This window comes from Saccoglossus kowalevskii, chromosome 11, assembly GCF_978046115.1.
Source record: "Saccoglossus kowalevskii chromosome 11, keSacKowa6.1, whole genome shotgun sequence".
NCBI classification, from domain to species: Eukaryota; Metazoa; Hemichordata; class Enteropneusta; family Harrimaniidae; genus Saccoglossus; species Saccoglossus kowalevskii.
The window spans coordinates 17,885,041-17,908,193 of NC_140651.1; the positions used below are offsets into that span (position 1 = coordinate 17,885,041).

At 35.9% G+C, this 23,153-nt stretch overlaps 1 protein-coding gene across 6 annotated transcripts in view; it reads right to left on the minus strand.

The window, feature by feature from the left end:
• Positions 1–1,187: 1,187 nt before the first annotated feature.
• The window catches only part of LOC100370652 (AT-rich interactive domain-containing protein 1B-like), a 58,224-nt gene continuing 36,258 nt past the window's right edge, over positions 1,188–23,153 (minus strand). For 5 of the 6 annotated variants that reach the window (XM_006815052.3, XM_085504961.1, XM_085504962.1 and 2 more), the window contains 11 exons: positions 19,614–19,744; positions 18,618–18,770; positions 18,436–18,468; positions 17,062–17,238; positions 16,063–16,279; positions 12,090–12,702; positions 9,125–9,199; positions 7,354–7,675; positions 6,861–7,059; positions 4,925–5,368; positions 1,188–4,142 (listed from right to left, as the gene is read on the minus strand). In XM_006815052.3, the coding sequence (XP_006815115.2) occupies positions 2,350–4,142; positions 4,925–5,368; positions 6,861–7,059; positions 7,354–7,675; positions 9,125–9,199; positions 12,090–12,702; positions 16,063–16,279; positions 17,062–17,238; positions 18,436–18,468; positions 18,618–18,770; positions 19,614–19,744 (4,157 nt within the window). In that variant the 3' untranslated portion in view covers positions 1,188–2,349. The remainder of the gene's footprint in view (positions 4,143–4,924; positions 5,369–6,860; positions 7,060–7,353; positions 7,676–9,124; positions 9,200–12,089; positions 12,703–16,062; positions 16,280–17,061; positions 17,239–18,435; positions 18,469–18,617; positions 18,771–19,613; positions 19,745–23,153) is intronic. The other variant, XM_085504959.1, reaches the window with a different exon arrangement.

A 23,153-nucleotide genomic window follows, 5' to 3' on the forward strand; every position in this document is an offset into this window, starting at 1 on the left:
GTGTTGGATTAAGATAAATGAAATCAAAAATCTATTTTCAGTTGTATATAATTATACTCAGATTTTCACATGTAACAAAGTATATTGTGATTTCACAATTTAACCAGAATGCCTGAATTGGCAAACATATTTATTTCATTCCAATGGTTGCTACCGGGATTCTTAGAGTGTAATTTATGCATAAATAAGTGGCAACCTGTCAAAATTTTGAGTAGCGCCCTCAGTGTCAGAATTTTACAATATTGTAGAACAGTGCACTGGTACGGGTCGGCTAAACACAGGACAGTCTTCCAAATATCTGGCAAGGTTTCACTCTATAATTTATCATGGCAGCTAAACATGCCACTTTGAATGCTGGAGAGTCATCAAACGTGCTTTTCAATTCAGCCCGACATGTGATCTAAAGCAACTGCTGCACAATAGTTCATGGAGACTTCCCGAGTGGTAGCGCCCTCAACAAGAGGAACAAGTAGATGAGTCGGTTTACACCTGTAATCTTTGCCTTGCCATTTTTTTCTCTGTATCTGTAGACTATACAACTCTTAATCAATCTGGTGCTTCTCTACCAATCACAATGCTCCCTTGCAAACTTTATATTAAATGTCAGATTTTAAGTTTTGTTACCAAGCGTCATCAAAAAAGTTTTGCACTGCCAAGAGAACCAGTTATTCACATTTTCTAGGCGTTTTTTTTTTTATAGCACATTCCATTAAAATAGGGGCACGATGCATTTTGCCCACATGTTTTTAAAAGCACAAGAATTTACTAAAAATTTGCATTTATGGATGGTTTTGGACAGTTTTACTGAAAAATCTCTGCCTATAGTTTCAACATTTTATAGTGGGTTAGAAATAGTCATACTCTGACTTCATCCTTCACTGCACACATCCTGATAGTATAAAATCCGTACCAGAGTACTGATAATAAAAGTCGCATACTTTGTCCAACGTGTTCGTAATAAAATTAGTGCGAAGGTTGCATCAACCAACACATACTTTGCAATATTCTTGTAATAACATCTCCAGTATTAATATAATTAAGGCTGGTGATGTAGCCACATGCAGTTTTTTTTTTTTTTTTTAAATGGAATGGCAAATTCTATTGTTATTGGTGCTGGCTGTACAAGAATGAATCCCATTTCCTCCAAATAAGTGAAAATGCAAACTAATCACAAAATACACACAAAATTATTATCCGGATTTGTTATATACATTTATTTCAGGAACATAGGTAGTATATAAAGCCTTTGGGAAAAATCACTGACAAGTTTCCTTTTATTATTCTTTAAACATATCAAATTTTACGAAACAAAAAAAAAAATTCCTACTTATCAGTTCACCTAGTCAGCAGAAATACAGAGTACTCATGATCATCAAAAGGGGAAGAAAAATGCAGTCTTTTTAAAAAAAATCAAAACTGGCAGCAAATAAAGTTTTTATTTAATCATCACCTTCAAAAATGTTATATTCCTATATTTGCACGACTTCTCTAAATACAGCAGAAACACACAGCTTATTAATACATCAGTGCTTTTTTGCACTTTGACCCATGAACCCAGGTCACGCAATTCACATATGTACTCTAGGGCTATTTAAACAAGGAAATAAAGGCAGAGACCACACTTAATGATGATGTATAAAAATAAAGAGGCCCACTGTATACAAGACATCCTGCTTTTTTTGCAGGAGACTTAATATTGGACAAGGGACTACAAAACCCTTGGTTCTTTGCACCGACATACAAGAGGTTGAGTTCTGCCATGCATTGTTCCAGTGTTATTAAATACCAATAGAAAACACAGAACACAAACTTGCTATGTTACAGCAAGTTTTCTTATGAAAACATTTACAGTAGTTATTCCAAAAAAATAATATCCCCAATTGTCTCTGTCATTACTATAAAAAAACAAAACAAAAAAAAAGAATAATTCCCCCAACAACTCTGAATTGCCTTCAGTACCCAAAGCAGTGGGTAAATAAATCTTAATGTTACAGCAATTAAGCTGAAGACAGAAATATATAAAAGTTTTCTTTACACTGAACATAATCCCAGTCTCAACTGTAAATTTACATTTATGCTACCCGCCTGGAATTGTCGCCAAAATCACCACTGAGCACCGAGGGATCAAATGCACAAGATGGTATAAATTATTGGCGAGTCCAGGACACATTTACTGAATAAATAATCTCTGGAATTTTTTTAATCTAGAAAAAGTTATTGTTGGAATTGCATCGAAATTTGGTAAACGGCAGTATTAACACATACATTCGCTCGTTCGTTCGCGTGCGTATACACACATACACTTTCTCACTCACACACACTCATCCCCATTATCCAATTGCTTCTTCATCACGACTGCTGGGAAAAGAATAGTACTTCAGCGATAAGCGAGTGCAATTTTGGATCTATTGCTGGTGACATAACAAGACTAAGAAGACGACTTTGGTGCTGTAGAAACAATGGCTGGTTTTCCTTAACCTTTGCAAGACAAGCAAGCGTTGTAGCCGCCCGTCTCATCATATCCCCGCTAGGCTGGGGAAGCTCTTCGCGTATTCCACTCATTGCAATTATACCTGGATTAGACATGGCATTTGTGGCGAGTTCACTATCCTCTAGGAATGAAAGCAACATAGATATGCTCGAGTTCTGGCATGCAATAGCACGGCAAGCAGCACTGTCTCCCTGCGACAGACTTGATAATAGCACCACGGCAAACTCACGGATTACTGGCTCCCTTCGGTCACCCATGCACTGCACAAGGTTTCTATAGAGTCTTTCTAATCGTGAAAAGGGTGGGGTAGCCAGTACCATGTCTACGTTATTGTCAAGTATACATAATTTACACAGAGTTTCCAGACTCAGACGCATAGGTGAAAGTGGGGAATTAGCCGATAACATCGGTAATGGATCCATGGCGTAAGCAGACGGACAAACCGCCCAGTGAAGTAGCCCATCTAAAATACCAAAGCTGATCCCCTCTGGATACAGAGACAGATCCAACTGGCCGGCAATGTTTGCAAGCGTCACCATTGTATTCTCCCTGACAGCATTCAGACAATCCCACCACCATTCATCCTTCTTAACCAATGGTTGCTCATCATCAATTTCTTCCTTCATATCATCCTTTTCGAATGGCTTGATATCCCGATTACGAATAGGGTGTCTGTGTTGCAGCAGCAGTAGTGTGCCCACCACATACAGGAATCCGGGATGTTTCGACATTTCAGTATCATTCCCTGGGATGAACGACAAGCTGCGGATTATATTGGACAGACCCACACACCTCCTGGTTAGATCATCCTGGCAATCATTCAGTACATTGAACGGCGGTTCGTCTCTGTCATACGCCTCGTCTTCATGAATCTTTGGACTACGAAAAAATGCCATCTGCTCCTCAATTTTCTTCTCGATTTCCTCCCTACTATCCACCCGCTTCCTCTCCGTTCCTTTGTATTTCTCATTGCACTTCTTTGTATTCTCAACCAAACAGTCAGCCTTTTCAAAGTTCAGAATTATATGATTAGTCGTATCACCCCCGCCCATTTGCCAGTGAGCACTCCCTGCTTCGAATCCCTCAAAGATGTCCCATAATTTCTCATCAGAATAAAATCCCTTAGAACATTTCTCCACTTTCACAGATTTACTCTTATCAATTCCTTTTAATTTTTCAATATCTATATTGTTGATTGCTTCATTCAAGAGCTCCTCCTCAGATTCCATGTTGTCACACACAGTTTCCGTATTCCGATCTACGCTTTTTTCAACCGCATCCTTATCACAGCCATTCTCCATCTTGACAACTCGCGACGACACAACATTATCCTCTAACTTCACTGCTGTATTTTTATTCTTACAACTTGTAATATCCCCATTGCACTTGTTTAGTTCACAACCTTTCTTTGTATCGGCAGATTTGTGGTTTTCCCTGACTTCAACGTCATCTAGGATACCGAAGATTTCAATTAGACATCGACGATAATGCTCCAGCAGAATTTCCAAAAGCCCAGGAAGATGTTGTAACTGGAAGTATGTGACTGTATTGTCATCAAAAAGTAAAATACTTAAAACATCTATTGCCCATGTGCTTTCTGCCAATAATCCAGACTTCAGACACATCATTACACGCCAAGCTTCAACCGGACCTAGGAGCAAAGAATAAAAAATAATTTCTATTTATTGTATTTTACAATCAAATTCCCTATTGTATGGGAAAGGAATAAGCGGAATATAGCTACAAAACTTTTGACACAGGAATTTCCAAAAACTGGCTATGCAAACCTTTTAGCACCAAAGAATTGGTTATTGTATTAGTAAAATCACTAAGTAGAACCACGAGAACACTAGATGACAAAAGCAATTACGAGAACACTAGATGGCAAAAGCAACCACTAGAACACTAGATGGCAAAAGCAACCACGAGAACACTATATAGCAAAAGCAATTACGAGAACACTAGATGGCAAAAGCAACCACGAGAACACTAGATGGCAAAAGCAACCACGAGAACACTAGATGGCAAAAGCAATTACGAGAACACTAGATGGCAAAAGCAACCACTAGAACACTAGATGGCAAAAGCAACCACGAGAACACTATATAGCAAAAGCAATTACGAGAACACTAGATGGCAAAAAGCAACCACGAGAACACTAGATGGCAAAAGCAATTACGAGAACACTAGATGGCAAAAAGCAACCACGAGAACACTAGATGGCAAAAGCAATCATGAAAACACTAGATGGCAAAAGCAATCATGAAAACACTAGATGGCAAAAGCAACCACGAGAACACTAGATGGCAAAGCATTGTTGTTTTTAGTGTTGGTATACAACACATCTATCATCAACTCAAGTCTTGCACTCAATCAATGTTTTTAATTCACAAAATTTCTCTCAATTTCTTCCTCTATGTATGTTAGACTTACCAACATCACGTGATGTTAATTTCTTCCTATTTTTGAGCACAGGATGAGTACATTCAATGCTATCAGGAGGAAAACAGATCTCCTTTTTAGCATGTACCATCATGCTGGATGCAGGCATATGTGTTTGTGATTTCATCATCTTGTTGCCTTTCTCACGGTTCATATGCTGTAACTGTCTCTGTTGCATGTGGCCTGGCATTGATGGGTTATACATAGTTATCGAGGATCCGGCATGGTGAGAAAGTCCGTCAACAAAAGGTTTGTTTTGATGCATGGTACCCCACGACGGTGATGGTCCATCCCTCATCCGCATTTGATCCGGCATAAAGTTTTCCCGATGTCCTGGCATGTGGCCCTGTCTGGTTGGGTATGGATATTGGGAATCGCTCCGATTATTCCACGGGATGGGGCCTTCGTGTGATGGCTGTTGCATCTGTCCAGGTCCTGAAACAATGGTTAAGTGAGAAGAAACAAAATTAATTTTTTTAAAACAGGCTTAGTAGAATTCCAACAGAAATAAAGTGCAAGTCAGAATATGGGGGATGTTATAAATGGTTTATAAATAAAAAAATTTTAAAAATCAAATTGTTTGAATTAAAGTTGATCAATCGAGAAATGATAGTCGCATCATTGTAATTGTTAATTACTATTGATGAGTTAATTTAGTACCTAATCAGAATAAGTGGATTATCACAGTTGCCATGCCAACTTAAAGGGCAAGATGACCACTACAATTAGTATGCTAATTCAAACCAAGCCACTCACATCGTGACAGGAGCTCCGGGAATTTAAAAAATACTGAGTTTAAAATGGCGGCTAATGTATGCAAAATGCCTGTCAATCACAGTTTGAGTAAGCGAGCATAATAAGCATTCATTTACTTAGTGGACAGAGGCGGAGTTAATTACCCATGAACACATGGTGCAATCCATGGGATTGAGCGGTTCCCCTTTAAAGACATGCATGTGCATTATATGTGACGACAATGTTGATCTCTTGAGCCAATCACTATGAAGTATTTGAATGAAAAACGATAATTGGCATTTGCATGTATATAAATATATTTATTAAACTAGGATACAGCTTTCTGCCTTTCACTGTACAAAAAGAAGATATTCAATAAAATTGTAATGTTGCACACACATATGCCACATTAAGTGAAATGTGCTGTTTAACTTTCAGATTTGATTTGAATTATGTCAATATCACGTGACCAATATGTTTCAACAATCAAATCAGAGAGGGTCGTAATCTGTAATCTATTGTTTTTATTATCGTAATTTAAGTAAATTCATGGACATGGGCAAGGTGTAAAATGTATTCAGCTATTTCTTCATTTCCGTAATTTGTACAATGATATTTTGGTATGCGTATTTTCAGCATTAAATGTCGCAATTCCTACGCAATTTCCAATTTTGATTTTTAAACACAAATTAACTAATATATAATACAAATTAAATTAGGAATTCGCTTTTTCTGTAAAGGGTAAAAATCTATTTTTTACTGTAAATGGAACTTTCATTTTATTTCATAAAATGCATTTTTTTATTTTCTGTACTGTACCAGCTATTCCCCTTGCCCCCCCCCCCCCCCCCCCACTTTGTGACTTGGGACAAATCACGGGAAAGCTGCAAAATTGTTGGGGGGTTGAACAATCTTCATAGACTGCTCACATTATATGCATTAAACAACGTTATATGGTTTACGTCAGTTCGAATTTTTTTAGTAAGATCCAGTAATCATGACTAACGTATCATGTTGACTTGTCTTACACAAAACATACTACTGTAATCTGGTAACTAATTAAATTCAGTGAACGACAAAGTTTTTTTTCTTAAGACAGGTTAAACACAATGACTTTAGTAAAATGAAGTCTCAACGAAACAGACATCTGGCAACAAGAAATACTCTTGATAAAGACTGGATGTGTACAAACCCTGAGGTGCCATAGGCCCTTGGTTAAGTCGATCTCGGTAACCGGGAGAATACTGCATATGGTTTTGTAGATTTCGATCTGGATATGCATTCTGTGACATTGGACTTTGCTGATTGTATGGTGGCATAGGATAACCTTCATCGAGTGGTGGTCTGACTCCGACAGCTGTACGCTTTGTGGGTGGACCATACATCTCTCCCTGTATACATTAGAATATTATTTGGAGTTTATAAAAACCTGGGTGACTTTAAAGTACACTCGCAATATCATTCAACTGAACAATACAATATACAATTCATCAACAGGAGAACTTTAAAGCCACGCGCAACAATGATACACTGTATTTGTTTTATCAGGAGCGTATGCCAGACGTTTTTTTCCCCTCAAAATATCAGATTGAATTTATATCCATTTGATCCAGGATGATCACAAAAATTATAATTTAAAAAAAAAAAATATTCAAAAATGTTGTACCAAATATTCAGATTCCTACCTGTGGTGCAGGCCTCTTCTGTTGGAATGGGGACTGAGGGTATGGATGCTGCTGCTGAGGTTGTGGAGGACCTTGCGGTGTGAACTGTGGCTGACCAGGGTAAGGCTGATTGTACCCATCATGTGGAGTATGCGCTCTATGCCCAGGATGGTGCTGTGCAGTATATCTATTAGGATACACTTGCTGGTCCCCGCTACTTGGTGGATACTGCTGCATCATGCCGCTGTGTTGTTGTTGTTGCTGTTGCTGCTGCTGCTGCTGCTGCGACTGGGGTGGTGGATGCAAGGGTTCAGGCACTCCTGGACCACTGGGTTGGTCAAACCTACAGAAAATAAGACAACACAAAGACAAATAAGAATAGGTCAACAGCGGAACATGAACAACAGCATATCAGGCACAGCTTCTTGCTCGCTTGAAAGCAAAAGTATACATTAATGTAATGCTCTACAAACTTTACTAATCACACACAGTGGCGTCATTTGTTTTTTGTAAATTGTTTCCCATTTAAAGAACACATAAAAACTGAGCCAAAACGACCCTTGTGGTACTAAAATGAATATGAATGAATGAATGAATGAATGAAATTTATTTCACCAAAAAAAAAAAAAACGGTAAAGGTAGAAGTTGCACAGGTAGTAAATATATATAAATAAATTAATAATTAAATAAACAAATAAATAAATAAATAAATAAATAACGAATTCTACTGAGATAACTTTTCTTTTTTTGGTGGGGATTACAGATATAGTTCATCAGAACTAGTCGAGTCCGTAATCCCTGTATATATAATTTCAAATTTTAATCACACAAATCTCCAAATAAAGAATATGCATGATAATGTCCTGTTACATAGCTTGAAAGAATTGTTCCAACTAGTTATTTTCAGGTGTTTATTCTTTACCCCATGAATATTCATATGGTACCACAGCATATAACATGAATTACTAGTAAAATATACAAAAACAAACTAAAGGCCCTTTAACTGTATAAATAAAATATTAATTAATCGAGTCATTATCGAGGTGTTTCATGTCAGAGTCAAACATAGATGAGTTTGCAATATTAGTGGTTTTGGGAGGGCAATATTAGCGGCTTAGAAAGGGCAATATTAGCGTTTTTTGAGAGGGCAATATTAGCAGATTGTGTGTGTAGGAACTCTAAACCGCCCAATACAAAGCATCATGTGCGGCTGAGATGGGTAGTAGCTGACAAGCTCCTAGATTTGTTTTAGCATCATTTTTTCCCTGCCAACTTTACAATTAAAAATAAGTAAAAAGCTGGAGTAAAACTGATGCAGGTGTTAATATGATGCACTAAATCACTTGAATAAAGTAGATTCAATATTCCAGTATGCTGTCCCTACTGTCTCAGAATCACAAAGGAGAACCCCTGGCTCAAGTGTCATTTTATAAAATGTCACAGAAAAAAAATTTAGCATCCCTGCATTACTAGTAGTTTTTAATTTAAGTCTTAATTACAATAATGATAATTTCTCAATTCAAAATGAATGCCAAAAAGATGCAGAACATTAATCCAATGAATTAATATTATTTTCTGAATATTAATCAGCAAGGAGTGCACTCTCTCTGAACTCTGTCAAACAGACTCATGAATAAACACAATAAAATTGATATAGTATTTCACATGTACGCAATTTAACGAGTAGCAACCACGAGATGAATGAGCAGACTATAGGGTTCACATGAGGACATACACACATAAAGCAACGTGACAGACAACAATGCCTTGATAGATGGGTTTGTGTGTATACCTTTCACTTTTCATGTTGTGTTTATTTTCATCAATTTTCCCAACATTGCCGGCCCTTCTCTGTCTTCTGGATGGACTGTTGGTTAATAACACACATTTATTGCATTACATTATACCACTGTTTGGGACAAGTTTGAAGCCTTTGAACAAAAGACCGGTATTAGCCGTCGTCTTTCTGTCACTTTCAGAATATTCTTACCACCCAGGGCTGCTGAAATAATTGTACCACTTCAGTACTAGAATATTCAGGCCAATATTTGATTGGTTTTCGGGAGTTACCTTGACTCTAATTTGGAATGTACACAAGAGCTCAATTATTATAAAAGTGCCAGAAGAGAACTACTGCCCTCTTTTCTGCAGGAGAATCGTTCAAACATGTATTTAGGAGATTAAAGCGGTGGGATCATCACCTGTGCATGCAAAGGAATTGAGTCACATGCAACGATATTGCTTCACACTGAAACGCAAAGGCTTTTAAGTTGATGCACTGTGGCCGTCAACTGCATGAACAGGTGACTCCTCTCTCTCTTTAATACTTTTACTGTAAAATCCTTAATTTTCGCCGAGAAGATTCAGTGAAAATAAACTCCAGCTAAAATATAGTATTTTACAGTAAATTTAAATATGGATTCAAAGCTGTAATGAAGCAGGCAAACGTCTCCAAAAAACTTAATAAGAATGAATATTTGTTTTGAAGAACAAATTAATGCTTTAAAATATAATACTTTCTAGGTCAGTTTAGCCAAGACGAACCAGGATACTGAAGATAGCCAGCAAAGGATTATGGGAAATCCATAATGTGCTCAGATTATCTAGTACTGAATGGTCTTATGATAAATGTGGTATAATATAACACACAAGTTCGTTTTGAGTCTCACTACTTACCTTACAAGACAATATACCCAAAAACATGGAAATGTGTTCATTTTATTCTTAAATTAAATTTATTAAGAATTTCACCATAGCTGCATTGATACATTGTTGATCAGAATGCAAAATTTCTTATTGTTTTTTTGTGGTTTAACAGTATAAATTCACATGATGAAATTCATAGTGTGTCCGTTTTAGCTTTATTAACGCATCACCTGGTGGAGGAACCAGACAGCTGATATGAAAGTATTGACAAACAATGTGTTGACATATGCACCTAATGACAGACAAATCTGTGGCCAAAGTAAGCTATAATTCAATAATCAATAAATCAAAGCATATACCGGTACATGTGTGCGTTTCCGAAGACCGGTTTACATCATCAGATTTATAGGATGAAATTGAACGTGTCCAATATACATAAATGCAAACTGACATCAGATTTAGCAGTTTACTGTAAAATACTTTATTTTAGCTGGAATCAATTTTCGCTGAAAAGGCTTTTTGGGTGTTTTTTATTTTCACTGAATCCTCCCTTCAGCGAAAACAAATTCCAAGCGAATATAAAGTATTTTACAGTACACAATCTGATGCTGAAATTCAGATATGTTTTTTTAGAATCTGTCAGACGTCAGATTTTGCGGTTTACACATGATTCACCCGTCAGGACTGTCAAATCAGATCCTGTAAACTGGCCTTAAATATGATAGCACGAATTTTTTCATTTGCGGCATTATTTCGACGTGTCTATTTGCTAGGTAGTCATGAATGTGATAGTGTTAATACTAATTTCAAAGGTGTTGGTGCTATTTTCGTCTTGCATGTAGTTTTATACCCAAATTTTATCACAAAACGTTTTTTTCATAAGAATTATTGAATTTTATTATCACAATCTTAAAATATGAAACAATGTCATAGTGAAAGTGTACAGAAATGTTTTTGTGTCATTTTAGCCATTCAAACTAACTTTCAGCCAATGTAATCTAAATGTGTAACAAAGTGCAGCACATCATGTCATAAATCAATTGTGACAGCACATCTCGCCCCGAATTATTGATGCACAAGACTGACTGAAGTCTGAGAATGTTCAACTATTACTGCCTGGCCATTTGAAATAACTATTTATGTTAAGTTAATTACACCCCTTTCTAATCACACCTTTCCATTGAAAATTTATGATGCAAATAGTGCAAAAATAAATCACGACTAGATAAGGACCCATAGTTGAAATGAATTCAGCTGTATCTTAATATCAACATCAGAGGGCACTGATCCCTCCAAGTCAATGAAATAAAAAGAAAGTCAAAAGAAATGTGATTTATGCAAATTAGGCAATTAGTATAATTTAATTCTCAACGCAAAACTAATCAGGTCTGTGCATTGTTCTAGAACACCATGTGCAAGGTGGCACAGACGTACATGTACGCACACAGGGTCAATTACGACTGCAGAATATTACGGTAAAATCTATATTAGAAGCTGTATCCCTAATAGAAGTCACACCCATTCTTTTTAAACATTTGAGAAGCAAAAATTCATTGTTACTCATATGTGTAGATGCTCTTATAGAAGCCGCATCCCCTCTGTTGCATTGTACCATTTTAATAGAAGCAGCACTTCTAATACAGATTTTACAGTAATGATGATTTAAAAACAGCATTCCTCGAAGGAGGGGGGGGGGACAACAATTTTACAGTACAGCATATCTGAATTTGTAATAACAATCCTTGACAAATATACCAGATAAACTTTGGTAAAGACTGAAGACTGACAAGAGCAAGTAAGCGTTTCCTTGACAAGTCAATATTTAAAAACTTTCTGTTGGAAAAGTAGGAGACAGCTGGGAACCTGTAAATATAATATGCAACAACATGAGATGAATGTGTGTTAAAACATAGGACCAGAATAGATAGTGTCACCTCATTGGAAATGTACAAACGTACAAGATTACATTACATTAGTCAATAACACGCTGACTTACTTTGCTACTGCCACAGGAGACACTTGCTGTGGATGCAGAAGTGATTAAACCTGACAGCTGTTCAGAAATACCACCATATCATAGAAACTGACCCAGGCATGAAAATAAAACTTACCTGTCTCTGTCAAACTGGTTGCCATATTGGTATTGTGCTCCCGGACCTTGATTCATTCCCATACCACTTCTCCTCCTGGGATCGAACGGATCCATGGAATTGCCACGATACACATCAGGTCGCCGCCCAGCAAAAGAATCCGGAACGTTCCGATTGGCAGAATATGGATCGTTGATAGAGTTTGGTTGGTTAGTAATTGCACCGAATGGATCATTGGGAGCCATAGAGTTATTAACAAATGGATCAATTGAGTTCATTCTGTTATTTCCATCGTTATAAGAGTTGGGCATTCCAGGAAATGGAGCATTTGATGGGGGAAAGTTTCCAACGTCATCAGCGAACGGATCCTGCACACTAACGCTATTGCTGCTATTACTTCGAGGCGGGACCATGCTATTGTTTAACATGGGTCCCATTATACCAGACGGGGGCATTGGTGACATGTTGTTGACAAGCGACGATGAGCTCAGAGCTGAGGATGGTCTTGGGTATTCATGGTGTTGGCCTGTCGGAGTAGGTACGCGATCTGAGCTGATTTGTGATGGAGGTCTTTTAACTTCACCTGAGATAGAATTTGGTAATGACTGCTGAGACGAGTCATCTTTCAAGGAATCTGTAAATACAACAGTTATTTTCAAATGAAGGTGTATAAATAATAAGGCGTAATGCAACATAGTGTACAGCCAACCATACAAATCTCCCGCTCTATTTCTTCATTATTTAAAAATCTTAATTGCACAATTAAAAGTAGAGAAGTTTGTACATCCCTTATTGAAAAAAAAACAAACATATATACTGAACAATCAAACTAAAATCAAAGAAAGCTTAGAAAGAACTCCCATGTGCCGAGAGTATTGGAGACACATTAAATATAATTCAAAATTACTTAGCTGAAAACTAATTATGCAAATCAGAAAATTAATATGACCAGATTTGAGTGTAAAACTAATGAGGTCTGCGCAATGTAACAGAAAATCTATGTCTCCAAGTTTAATTGAAATGTGATTAGAACCAAAAAATTATGAATTATTATGCTTATTAGGGAATTAATATGAACAGATTTTTACCCCAAACTAATTAGGTTTGTACATTGTCCTAGAGCATCTTTGTACTAAGTTTCATTGAAATGGAATAATTAGTACCGTGAAAACTCCAAAATTTCGACCCCTCTAAAAATTCGATTGGCTATTTGTTTGCCGGGTTTCTGTGTTTTATTTACCTCCAAATTTTCGTCTCCACTAAAAATTGCCGACTCATTCTTATTCGAAAATTGCGACCAGTTTTAGTTTTCCCCCAAACGAAAAAAAAAACCGATGTGAGCGTTCAAACGGGACCTTCCTCGAAGGCATGAATCCGGGTTTCTGATTGACTGAGAGATTTTTATTTTATTGGTAACGAAAATATATTCTAAATAAACGAAGTTTCAAATAAAAACGAACACAAAAATCTCGGCATGCTGCGTTTCTGAATTGTTGATTATTACTGTACTCAGTAGTGATTATAATAATGTACACAAAATAAATTTGTTGAATGGTTATGAAATACAAATAAAAGTCAACTAAGTTTCATCGTAAGCGAATGATTCCGGTCTCGTATAAACGTTTGATGCTGTAGGATATCCGCCATGTTCTCTTAGGTCAAATAGGTCAAATCGCTAATTAACCAATCAAAAAGCTGGATGATGCCAACGTGTTCAAATTACCATAGCTTATTTAAATATGTTAATGTTATTGAACGCAATGCGAAGAGATTGATGTTGTAGTACGATATTTTGGCTTGGATTTTGATGCGAAAACGGCATGATTTTTTTTTAAATAAAAAAATTAGTTGTTTTTAAAAAATAAACTGGTCATCTGAAGAATAATTTAACATTGTTCACAGTGATAACAGCTCATTCTCGAAAGGAAGCTTACCCGCTCATGCTAGTCACGATAAAAATCATACACGTGTACTCTTGAATAGACAGACGTCAATGACTACGGTAAAACTTAGACTCTATTTTAGCCGGCAGGATTGATTGAAATGTCCGAAAAATGACGCCAAAATACACCTTAAAAGTCCCATTTTATTTTCTTAAATCCCATTTTATTTTTTAATCCAAGGGCGAATTTACGGCAGAATTTGGTCCCTCAAATAAGGGACACGTGAGCTTTGATTCTAACCGGATACATTGCACTGGGTCGGGGAGATAGTTTGCTAAACTTCCATGTATCTTTTGTCCAATGGGTACCTGTACTTCGAACATTCGCAAGTTTTCCTAGGTAGTGCGAGACAGCTTTGTCTTTTGACCTATTAGTTTTGTGCTGACCTCTTCTGCGCGTCTTGATGTTTTGTTTTGCTTGTCATAATACTCACTGATTGATGACTTTGTTTAGATTTTGAGTTACAACTCGGCCACGACTCTAAAAACATGTCACATTTCTAACGCCAATTATTTAAAACCGGTCGAAATTTTGGAGTTTTTACGGTACTTTAGATATCAGTGTGAAAGCTTAAAATTGGTTAATTATGCAAATTAGGTAATTAATATGTACAGATTGTAACCCACAATTATTCAGGTCTGTCTATTGTCCTACAGCATCCATGTACATTCATTGATATGTGATGTATAGTACCTGAGATATCAGTGTGAAAGTTGGTTAATTATGCAAATTAGGTGATTAATATGCACAAATATTTACCGGAAACTAATTGGGTCTGCATAATTCTAGATTCATTGAAATGTAAATGATTAGTACTTTAGATATCAGTAGAAAAGCTGAAAATTAATTATGCAAATTAGGTAATTAATATGCACAATTATTTACCCTAAAACTAATCAGGTCTCTGCATAGTCCTAAAGGATCTATGTACCAAGTTTCATTGAAATGCGATGATTAGTACTTGAGATACCCATGGAAAAGCTGAAAATTAACTAATTATGCAAATTAGGTGATTAATATGCACAAATATTTATCGAAAACAATCAATCTCTGCATAGTCCTTGAGTATGTAAGTACCAAGTTTCATTGAAATGTAATGCTAACTACTTATATCAAATGCTGAAAATTAATTAATTATGCAAATTAGGTAATTAATATGTACTGATATTACCATAAAAACTATCAGGTCTGTGCAGTGTCGTATGACATCTATGTACCAACTTTCATTTGAAATGTGATGATTAGTACTTGAGATATCAGTGGAAAAACCGAAAATTGACTAATCATTATGCAAATTAGGTAATTAGTATCCACGGATTATTACCAAAAACTAATCAAAACCTAGCATTAGTTCAGAGCATCTATGTACCAAGTTTCATCAAAATCCAATGAGTGGTTGTTTAGATATCAGTGGAACAGTCATGGAACCACTAAAAAATAGCTAATTATCATGTAAATTAGGTAATTAATATGCACGGATTTTTACCAAAAATTAATCAAATCTGCGCACATGTTCAGAGCATCTATGTACCAAGTTTCATCAAAATCCAATGAGTGGTTCTTTAGATATCAGTGGAACAGTCATAGAACAGCTAAAAATTAGCTAATTATCATGCAAATTAGGTAATTAACGAGCATGGATTTTTACCAAAACCTAATCAAATCTGCGCATTGGCCCAGAGCATCTATGCACCAAGTTTCATCAAAAACCGATGTATGGTTCTTGAGATAGCAGTGGAACAGTCGGACACACATACATACACACATACACACATACAGACAAACTAACTGCAAAGACTCCCATTTTGTGCTTCGCACATGGGAGTCAAAAATAAATAAAAATAATTGACTTATTTAACGCTCTAGAGTAGCTGTGCGTATACACAAGTCTACGTTACAGAACTTTGAATATAAATGCGTATCACATGATAAAAGCACTACAACAATTCTAGTATCACTTTTAGTGATGCATATAGAGTGAAAAACGCATGTTTCGTAAGATGGTCAAAAGACGGAATGTTGGAGGATACAAACATACGAAAAATACGTACCGAGTGATTCAATACTGGGTCGTTCATTCTTAATTTTCATGCTACCACATTCTCTCTGTGGTATAACATCATTAGGATTTATTCCGCCCTTATCAAATTGACATTCGTAACTTAGTAAATATTTGTTGTAATTCTTCCGTAAGGTAAATGCCGCCGTGTTGCTGCTTCCTATGTTCATTACCGCACATATATCTTTCCATTGCTTGTGTCGGGATACCTAAAATATAATACCATTATGAACCATCAAGTCAGCTCTATCTACATACATTGCCACATTGTACTGTAAAATACTTAATTTTAGCTGGAATGAATTTTTGCTGAGTAGACATTTTGGGTGTTTTGTAGGAAGTTTATTTTCACTGATTTGTGATGAGTTGAATGAAAAATTAGTTAGTTTTCACTGAATCATTCCTTCCACAGTAAACTTATTAATGTAGCAACAGGGTAAAAAGTGTTGAAAATTTATCTGTGATTCTGATATCCTCTAAAAGTTACTAAGCATGCAACAATAACAATCTATATATTATCTGAAAGCTTAGATATAGGCAGGTATGCAAGTGCATATGTCGGACTGAAGCTTGAATTAAATCAGCCAACATGTGCTCGAAATCTGGTTCGAGACACATTGAAATACCTGACTTAAGTGTATTTATACAACAAAAATGGCTGTTAGTTGGCCATCTTTGACCCTATCGTGGACGGGAGTGAACTTGGCAAATTAGCTCTACAATGTTCAGGGTGCATGTTCCAATTCAAATGACACAAGATCAATCCCTCTAGTAATAACACGTGTAGGTAACACTATTGGATTGGCAAGATTAAATGTTTGGCTATATGCTATTCTATTTCTATTTTTGTACTGGGCAAGTAGACATTGAATGCCATTCCAGCAGATTTCGGATAAAATATGGAAGTGACAAGACCTGAAAGGTGTATTAAAGTTTCTGTCTGGAAACATTGGAAAGATACATTTCTAATACAAAGAACTTTGCTACTTACCTCAGCTGCTCCACCTTTATCTTTCACACATTTATACAATTTATATAAATCTAACGTAGTATTGCTCATCATGGGGCATTTCTTTATAGGCTCTCCCCTGTCTTCCAAAAATTTTACAAGTTTATCTAGGAATGGTGCCCTCGCTGGGTCATCACAAAGTTTATAAAGTCTCCTGGCCTGCAATACAAAAGATTTATGATTAACAACTGTAAAATATTTTATTTCAGCGGGAATTAATTTTCGTGAAAAGCTTTTGGGTTTTTTCATATGGAACTATTTTTAGAAGTTGAATGTAAAATATAAGAAAGCGGTATATTCGCTGAATCATTTTTCAGAAATACAGTACTGTATGTGAAATGCAGTGAGGGAATTTTTTCACAGAGCCCTCTAGTGGCAACAATACTATTAATTTACTGCAAGGTACTGTAAAAGGATTAATTTTCACTGAATGAGACATTTTGTGCAAGGTTGTTTTTTTTTAACGTTTCCCACCAACTTTTGAAAAATTGATGACAAAATAGAAGTGAAAACATATTCTAAACAATTTCTTTTTTCCCTTCAGCTAAAATAAAATTGAAATAAATCAAGCGAAAATAAAGAACTTTAAGGTTCACGTTTTAAATTTTTGGTACAACTACACAGGTACATGGAAATCGCCATCAAGGCCAAGAAAACTAATTTTTTTGAGCAAAGATTAACCATTAGCAACTATAGAACAGGTTGACAGGATGAGCTGAGCAAATTTTGTTTACTCCGTTTAGTTTTAAAGTTACATTCTTACTTTGTACGATTTGCAAGCTACTAAACAATTTACGAGAATCCAATAAAAAATATTCCAGAAATTTAATAATGCTAATGGTCACTAGAATGAATGACACCGAGAAAACCAACGTAGGCAAACAGGGGGTTTCGCTTCTTATCATCTCGCGTGTCTGAATTAATTTGTTGCTGTTGCAATTTTCACACCAGTAAAGTGAGCCACCTAAAGTTGAATTTGAGAAATGTTTTCAGGTTCAGAGAAAGTATTATTCAATAAATGTTTAAGATACTGTAAACAACTTTATTTTTTTATGTTTTGTAGGAAGTTTATTTTCAGTAATTTTTAACAAGTTGAATGTAAAATATATTGAAAAGTGTATATTCACTGGATTTTAAATTTCACTGAATCATTCCTTCAGCGAAAATTAATTCCAAGCAAAAATAAAGTATTTTACAGTATCTTGTTGTGGCATTAAATAATAAAAAATAATTAAATTATTAAATTTTCTATAACAAAAATCTATTTTCTCTTTGTTAGCCCTATGAAAGTTTCTCATTGCATTCACCAAAACAAACATGCCAATGAGGGCAAAATTCATTGCTAGAAATTCTTACCTGATCATTCACAGGTCTTTCTGGTTTGGAAGACTAGAGTAAAAAAACAAACAAATAAACAAATCATTATACTTGATTAGGACGTACAAATTGCCAGATGCAATCAGAGAATAAACTTCAGGATTTTTTGAAATGCTGCATATATATTATTGTATTTTGAAACTGTCTTTTGCTTCACTCACCGGACTTTGAGGGGTTCTTGGTAAACTGTTGGGACTGGGGTTTTGATGGTCACACTCTTGTGACGACGCTTTACTATTTGAGTCAGGTGATGGCAGTGGAGAGGCTCCAAGTAACCCAATAGGTGGTGATGATGGCCTTGACACGCTGTCATCCTGTGGAAAATAACAGAGGGAATCAGATGAACTCAATAAAATACACCTGAAACGGGCAGTCTCCTTACCACACAACTAAAACAGGCAGTCTCCCTAACACACAACTAAAACAGTCAGTCTCCTTACCACACAACTAAAACAGGCAGTCTCCCTAACACACAACTAAGACAGGCAGTCTCCCCAACACACAACTAAAACAGGCAGTCTCCCCAACACACAACTAAAAGTCAGTCTCCCTAACACACAACTAAAAGTCAGTCTTCCCAACACACAACAGTCAGTCTCCTTACCACACAACTAAAACAGGCAATCTCCCTAACACACAACTAAAACAGGCAGTCTCCCTAACACACAACAAAAACAGGCAGTCTCCCTAACACACAACAAAAACAGGCAGTCTCCCTAACACACAACAAAAACAGGCAGTCTCCCTAACACACAACAAAAACAGGCAGTCTCCCTAACACACAACAAAAACAGGCAGTCTCCTTACCACACAACAAAAACAGTCAGTCTCCTTACCACAGAACTAAAACAGTCAGTCTCCTTACCACACAACTAAAACAGGCAGTCTCCTTACCACACAACAATAACAGGCAGTCTCCCTAACACACAACTAAAACAGTCAGTCTCCTTACCACACAACAAAAACAGGCAGTCTCCCTAACACACAACTAAAACAGTCAGTCTCCTTACCACACAACAAAAACAGGCAGTCTCCCTAACACACAACTAAAACAGTCAGTCGCCTTACCACACAACTAAACAGGCAGTCTCCTTACCACACAACTAAAACAGTCAGTCTCCTTACAACAAGCTGTACAATGTTCTGCTTTTACTGACCTTATTTTGCACAGGTTCTTCCTTCACTGGGGCAGGACTTGTTTTCTGTGGATCAGTCATAACGCTATTCACAACTGTTGATGTACTGACGGGTGATGTAATGCTTTGCGTTACCGATGTAAAACCGGGGCCTGCAAATCACAAATTTAGTTTTTTCCCAATTAAAATACAACTTTTGGTAATATAATTATGGGCAGTAAGAACTAGTGTCAAAATAAATACTGAACTAAACAGTCATCTTTCAATAGTGTTGTCATGTCAGACTCTACCGTATTTGCTTGACTAGTAGCTGACATAAATTGGTGAGATTTTTCTATGATCAAAATAAATAATAGTTTAACCATTCATTCATTCATTCTACAGGTTTGTTTAAAAAACGTTTTTACTGGAGATGTGTTTCGAGTAGAGCAAATATGACATTCCCAAAATGGGGGAGGGGCAGTTGTTTAAATACTATTCATAACCAAGTGGCATTATGGTACTTTTTATGGGACAATTACTTTTAGTATTATGTAACTAGCATGTTTTTTTTAACGTCAATATTTTATATTAAGCAGATAGTTAAGTTTGGGTACATCTTTGTAAGACTATTTTTTTTTTTGGAACAAATGTACAGCATCAACTAGTTGTGACAATTTTTGAAGTAATGTGAAAACTTGATTAGTTTCATTCGTTAGGGGGTTACAAAGCTTTCCCATTCAAGGTGTAACAATTCATGGGAAACAATTTTATAACCACCCGTGGAATGAAGTCTTTCCCTTTTTTTAAAAAAAATACCACTCATTGAAATCAGCGCTAACTGACCATACTGCAACTTTGAAAAAAATTATTTTCACAATGCATTCTTTGCGATCATCAAAATGCGAAGAAATGGGAAAATCTGACAAAACTGGACTTGTCAGGTCGAAGGTCACGGTTGTCAGCTTCTTTCCAAAAATGCTGATAGCGGAACTTAACATTCCCTCGCAAGTTGAAGTTTATGTTGATTTCATTGTAAATGTAGTGAAAACATTTGTTGTCACAGAAAGCAATGCCGTTGGAACCTCCAAAAAAATTAAGTATCATTTACAAAATGCTGAACAGAGTTATCAATTGGGACTAAGGCAGTATTTAACAAAAGGCAATGGAAGATAATCTGAGACTAACAAATCCATGATCTGTTGAAAAATTACATGTCAATGATTTATAAAGAATCGCCCACCTGTTGAAATCTCAGCCATGGGCGGCGAGATTTTAGAATGATGATGTATCACGTAAATACAATACATATTTGCAGCATGTTGCCGAGTAGGTGAATACGGTAACTCTAAATAAATGACACATGTACCCAAACTAACTTTCCTGACTTTTGTGGCAACTTTGGATTAGAAAATCGGCAAACTAAATTCACCTACCCCAAAATTTGTTTATTCAGAGTTAAAAAACCACCAACCACAAATAATAATTTAGCATTAGTTTCATAAAATTCCTGTCCTTTTTATTCTCTCCAAGGCTTACTCACACGTAGCATGATGTACTTTCATGCAACTGGATACGATTAATTTCCTTTCAAAAACACCTTCAAATTCAGAGATGGATAGAGTTATACCAAAACTAATGCAATATAGTGATATAAGATAGTGTAAAGACTCAATGGACAATATTACATTAAAGCAATTAATTTTTTTTAGCAACAACTCCCACAAGAGAATATCAAGCATTTTCGTTTAATTTCTAATAATTTGATGGTCGCATTGAAAAATATTTTGAATATTAACATAATTTGAAAACAATTGTTGAAATTAATTATGATTAATTAATAATTATTCAGTGTTTTATGGTGTGCTCACTCAGACTTTCAATTTTGTCTGAACATGAACAAATATATTTCAAAGCCGAAAATTGATCAATTCTTATTATTCAGACCAAGATGCCTGTGGATATATTACATACCATGTAAACAAAAGCCCACATAGGACTGATTCTAAGCTATTCTTTTAAATTAGAACTTTCAATTGCATAAAGAATACCTGTATGCAGCCATTTTATTTATATTTAGCAGTAAATCTTAGTGATATCTAGATTATTTTTAGTGCTTTTGAATACAGTTAAAGAAATCCCAGTTGCGATTCTGATGTCAATAATGTTTACACACAATTCTTTGTTTACTTTGAGGACTCTAGTTTTCAATACAGCAAATCATGAAATGTCCTAAACAAATATTGTTAAGTAATATAAAAAGGTAATTGGTAACAAAGTTTCTAATTTAGAAAAAAATTATCTTTTGCATAAAATGACAAATACAAAATCAGGTAGCATTCAACTTCAGAATGTGTTTGTTTGCCTCCCCCTCCTGCTTGTGTGATGCCCACCAACACCTTGGAAAAAACGGGCAATACCGTAAAATCTAAGAACAAATAAGAACCAAAAATTTATCATTTCTCATATGTGTAGATGCTCTAATCGAAGCCACATCCCCCTGTTGGAATACACCATTTCAACACAAGTCACGGCTTCTAATACAGATTTTACTGTCATCGCAATAATCCCCAAAAAATCATAGTCCGTTATAGTTAAGGAAATGGAACTTTGAAGATCACAGCAAAATTTTTGAATAACTATGAAACATATTTTACTAGATCTAGTAATAATTAATATCAAGGTTTAATAAACTGCAATGAACAAAAAAAATATTGTTGTATGCGGGCGTAAGTAGTCAAAGACATTAGGTCAAGGACAATGGAGGTCATTCCTAGTGTATGTGGTTTGTACAAGTTTATATCTGTCCAGATCATGATCACTGCAAGTTGACCATTGTAGAAGATTTGTCTTTTTCTTCAGTCAACAAAATAGTCAATTTACACACATCCGCAGAAACCAATGGTTCCTATAGCAGTATCATCTTACCACGAGGGGTGAGGGGAAAGGGGTGCAGCACTGTCGGGGGTAAACCGAAACGATACTTTCTGTCTCAATGCTTGTCAGTTTTGTAACATGAAGCAAAACATAAAAATAAGCCATACACATGCAGCTTACTGGGACAAGTGCAACATCAGCAGTGGGAGCAGCATGGGACATGTGAAGCTGAATTAGAGAAGCAAGAGTATGTAATTATGTACATGTATGACAAGCATCTATGACGGAATTAATACAAAATGGTGTGTAAAACGGTTAACTGTTAGTGTCACATGACTAGTAAATGAAAGCAGTGGCAGAGTACAATGATTGTCGTTAAAGTATATGGCAGAGAACCAATGAAAACAGGCAGTGGTAATAATTACAGTTATGTTCAGAAGATGAAATGCAGTGCATAGTTGGTATAAAAGATTTACTTAGAAGTTAAGAGACAGAATGATATCTACAGATGCAGGTTTTCAATGTATTCTTTTTTTTTAATGACAGACGCACCATGCCAATGTCAAAAAGCGTGGGGAAGCCAAAATTATAGTTTGTTTTGGTTTGTTTTCTATCACAATGATCAATATGCCGAGAGTTCTTTCCATTGAAATAAAAGTAAATGTGATCATCAGATTCCCCTAAGAGCCCAACATTTTAAACCAA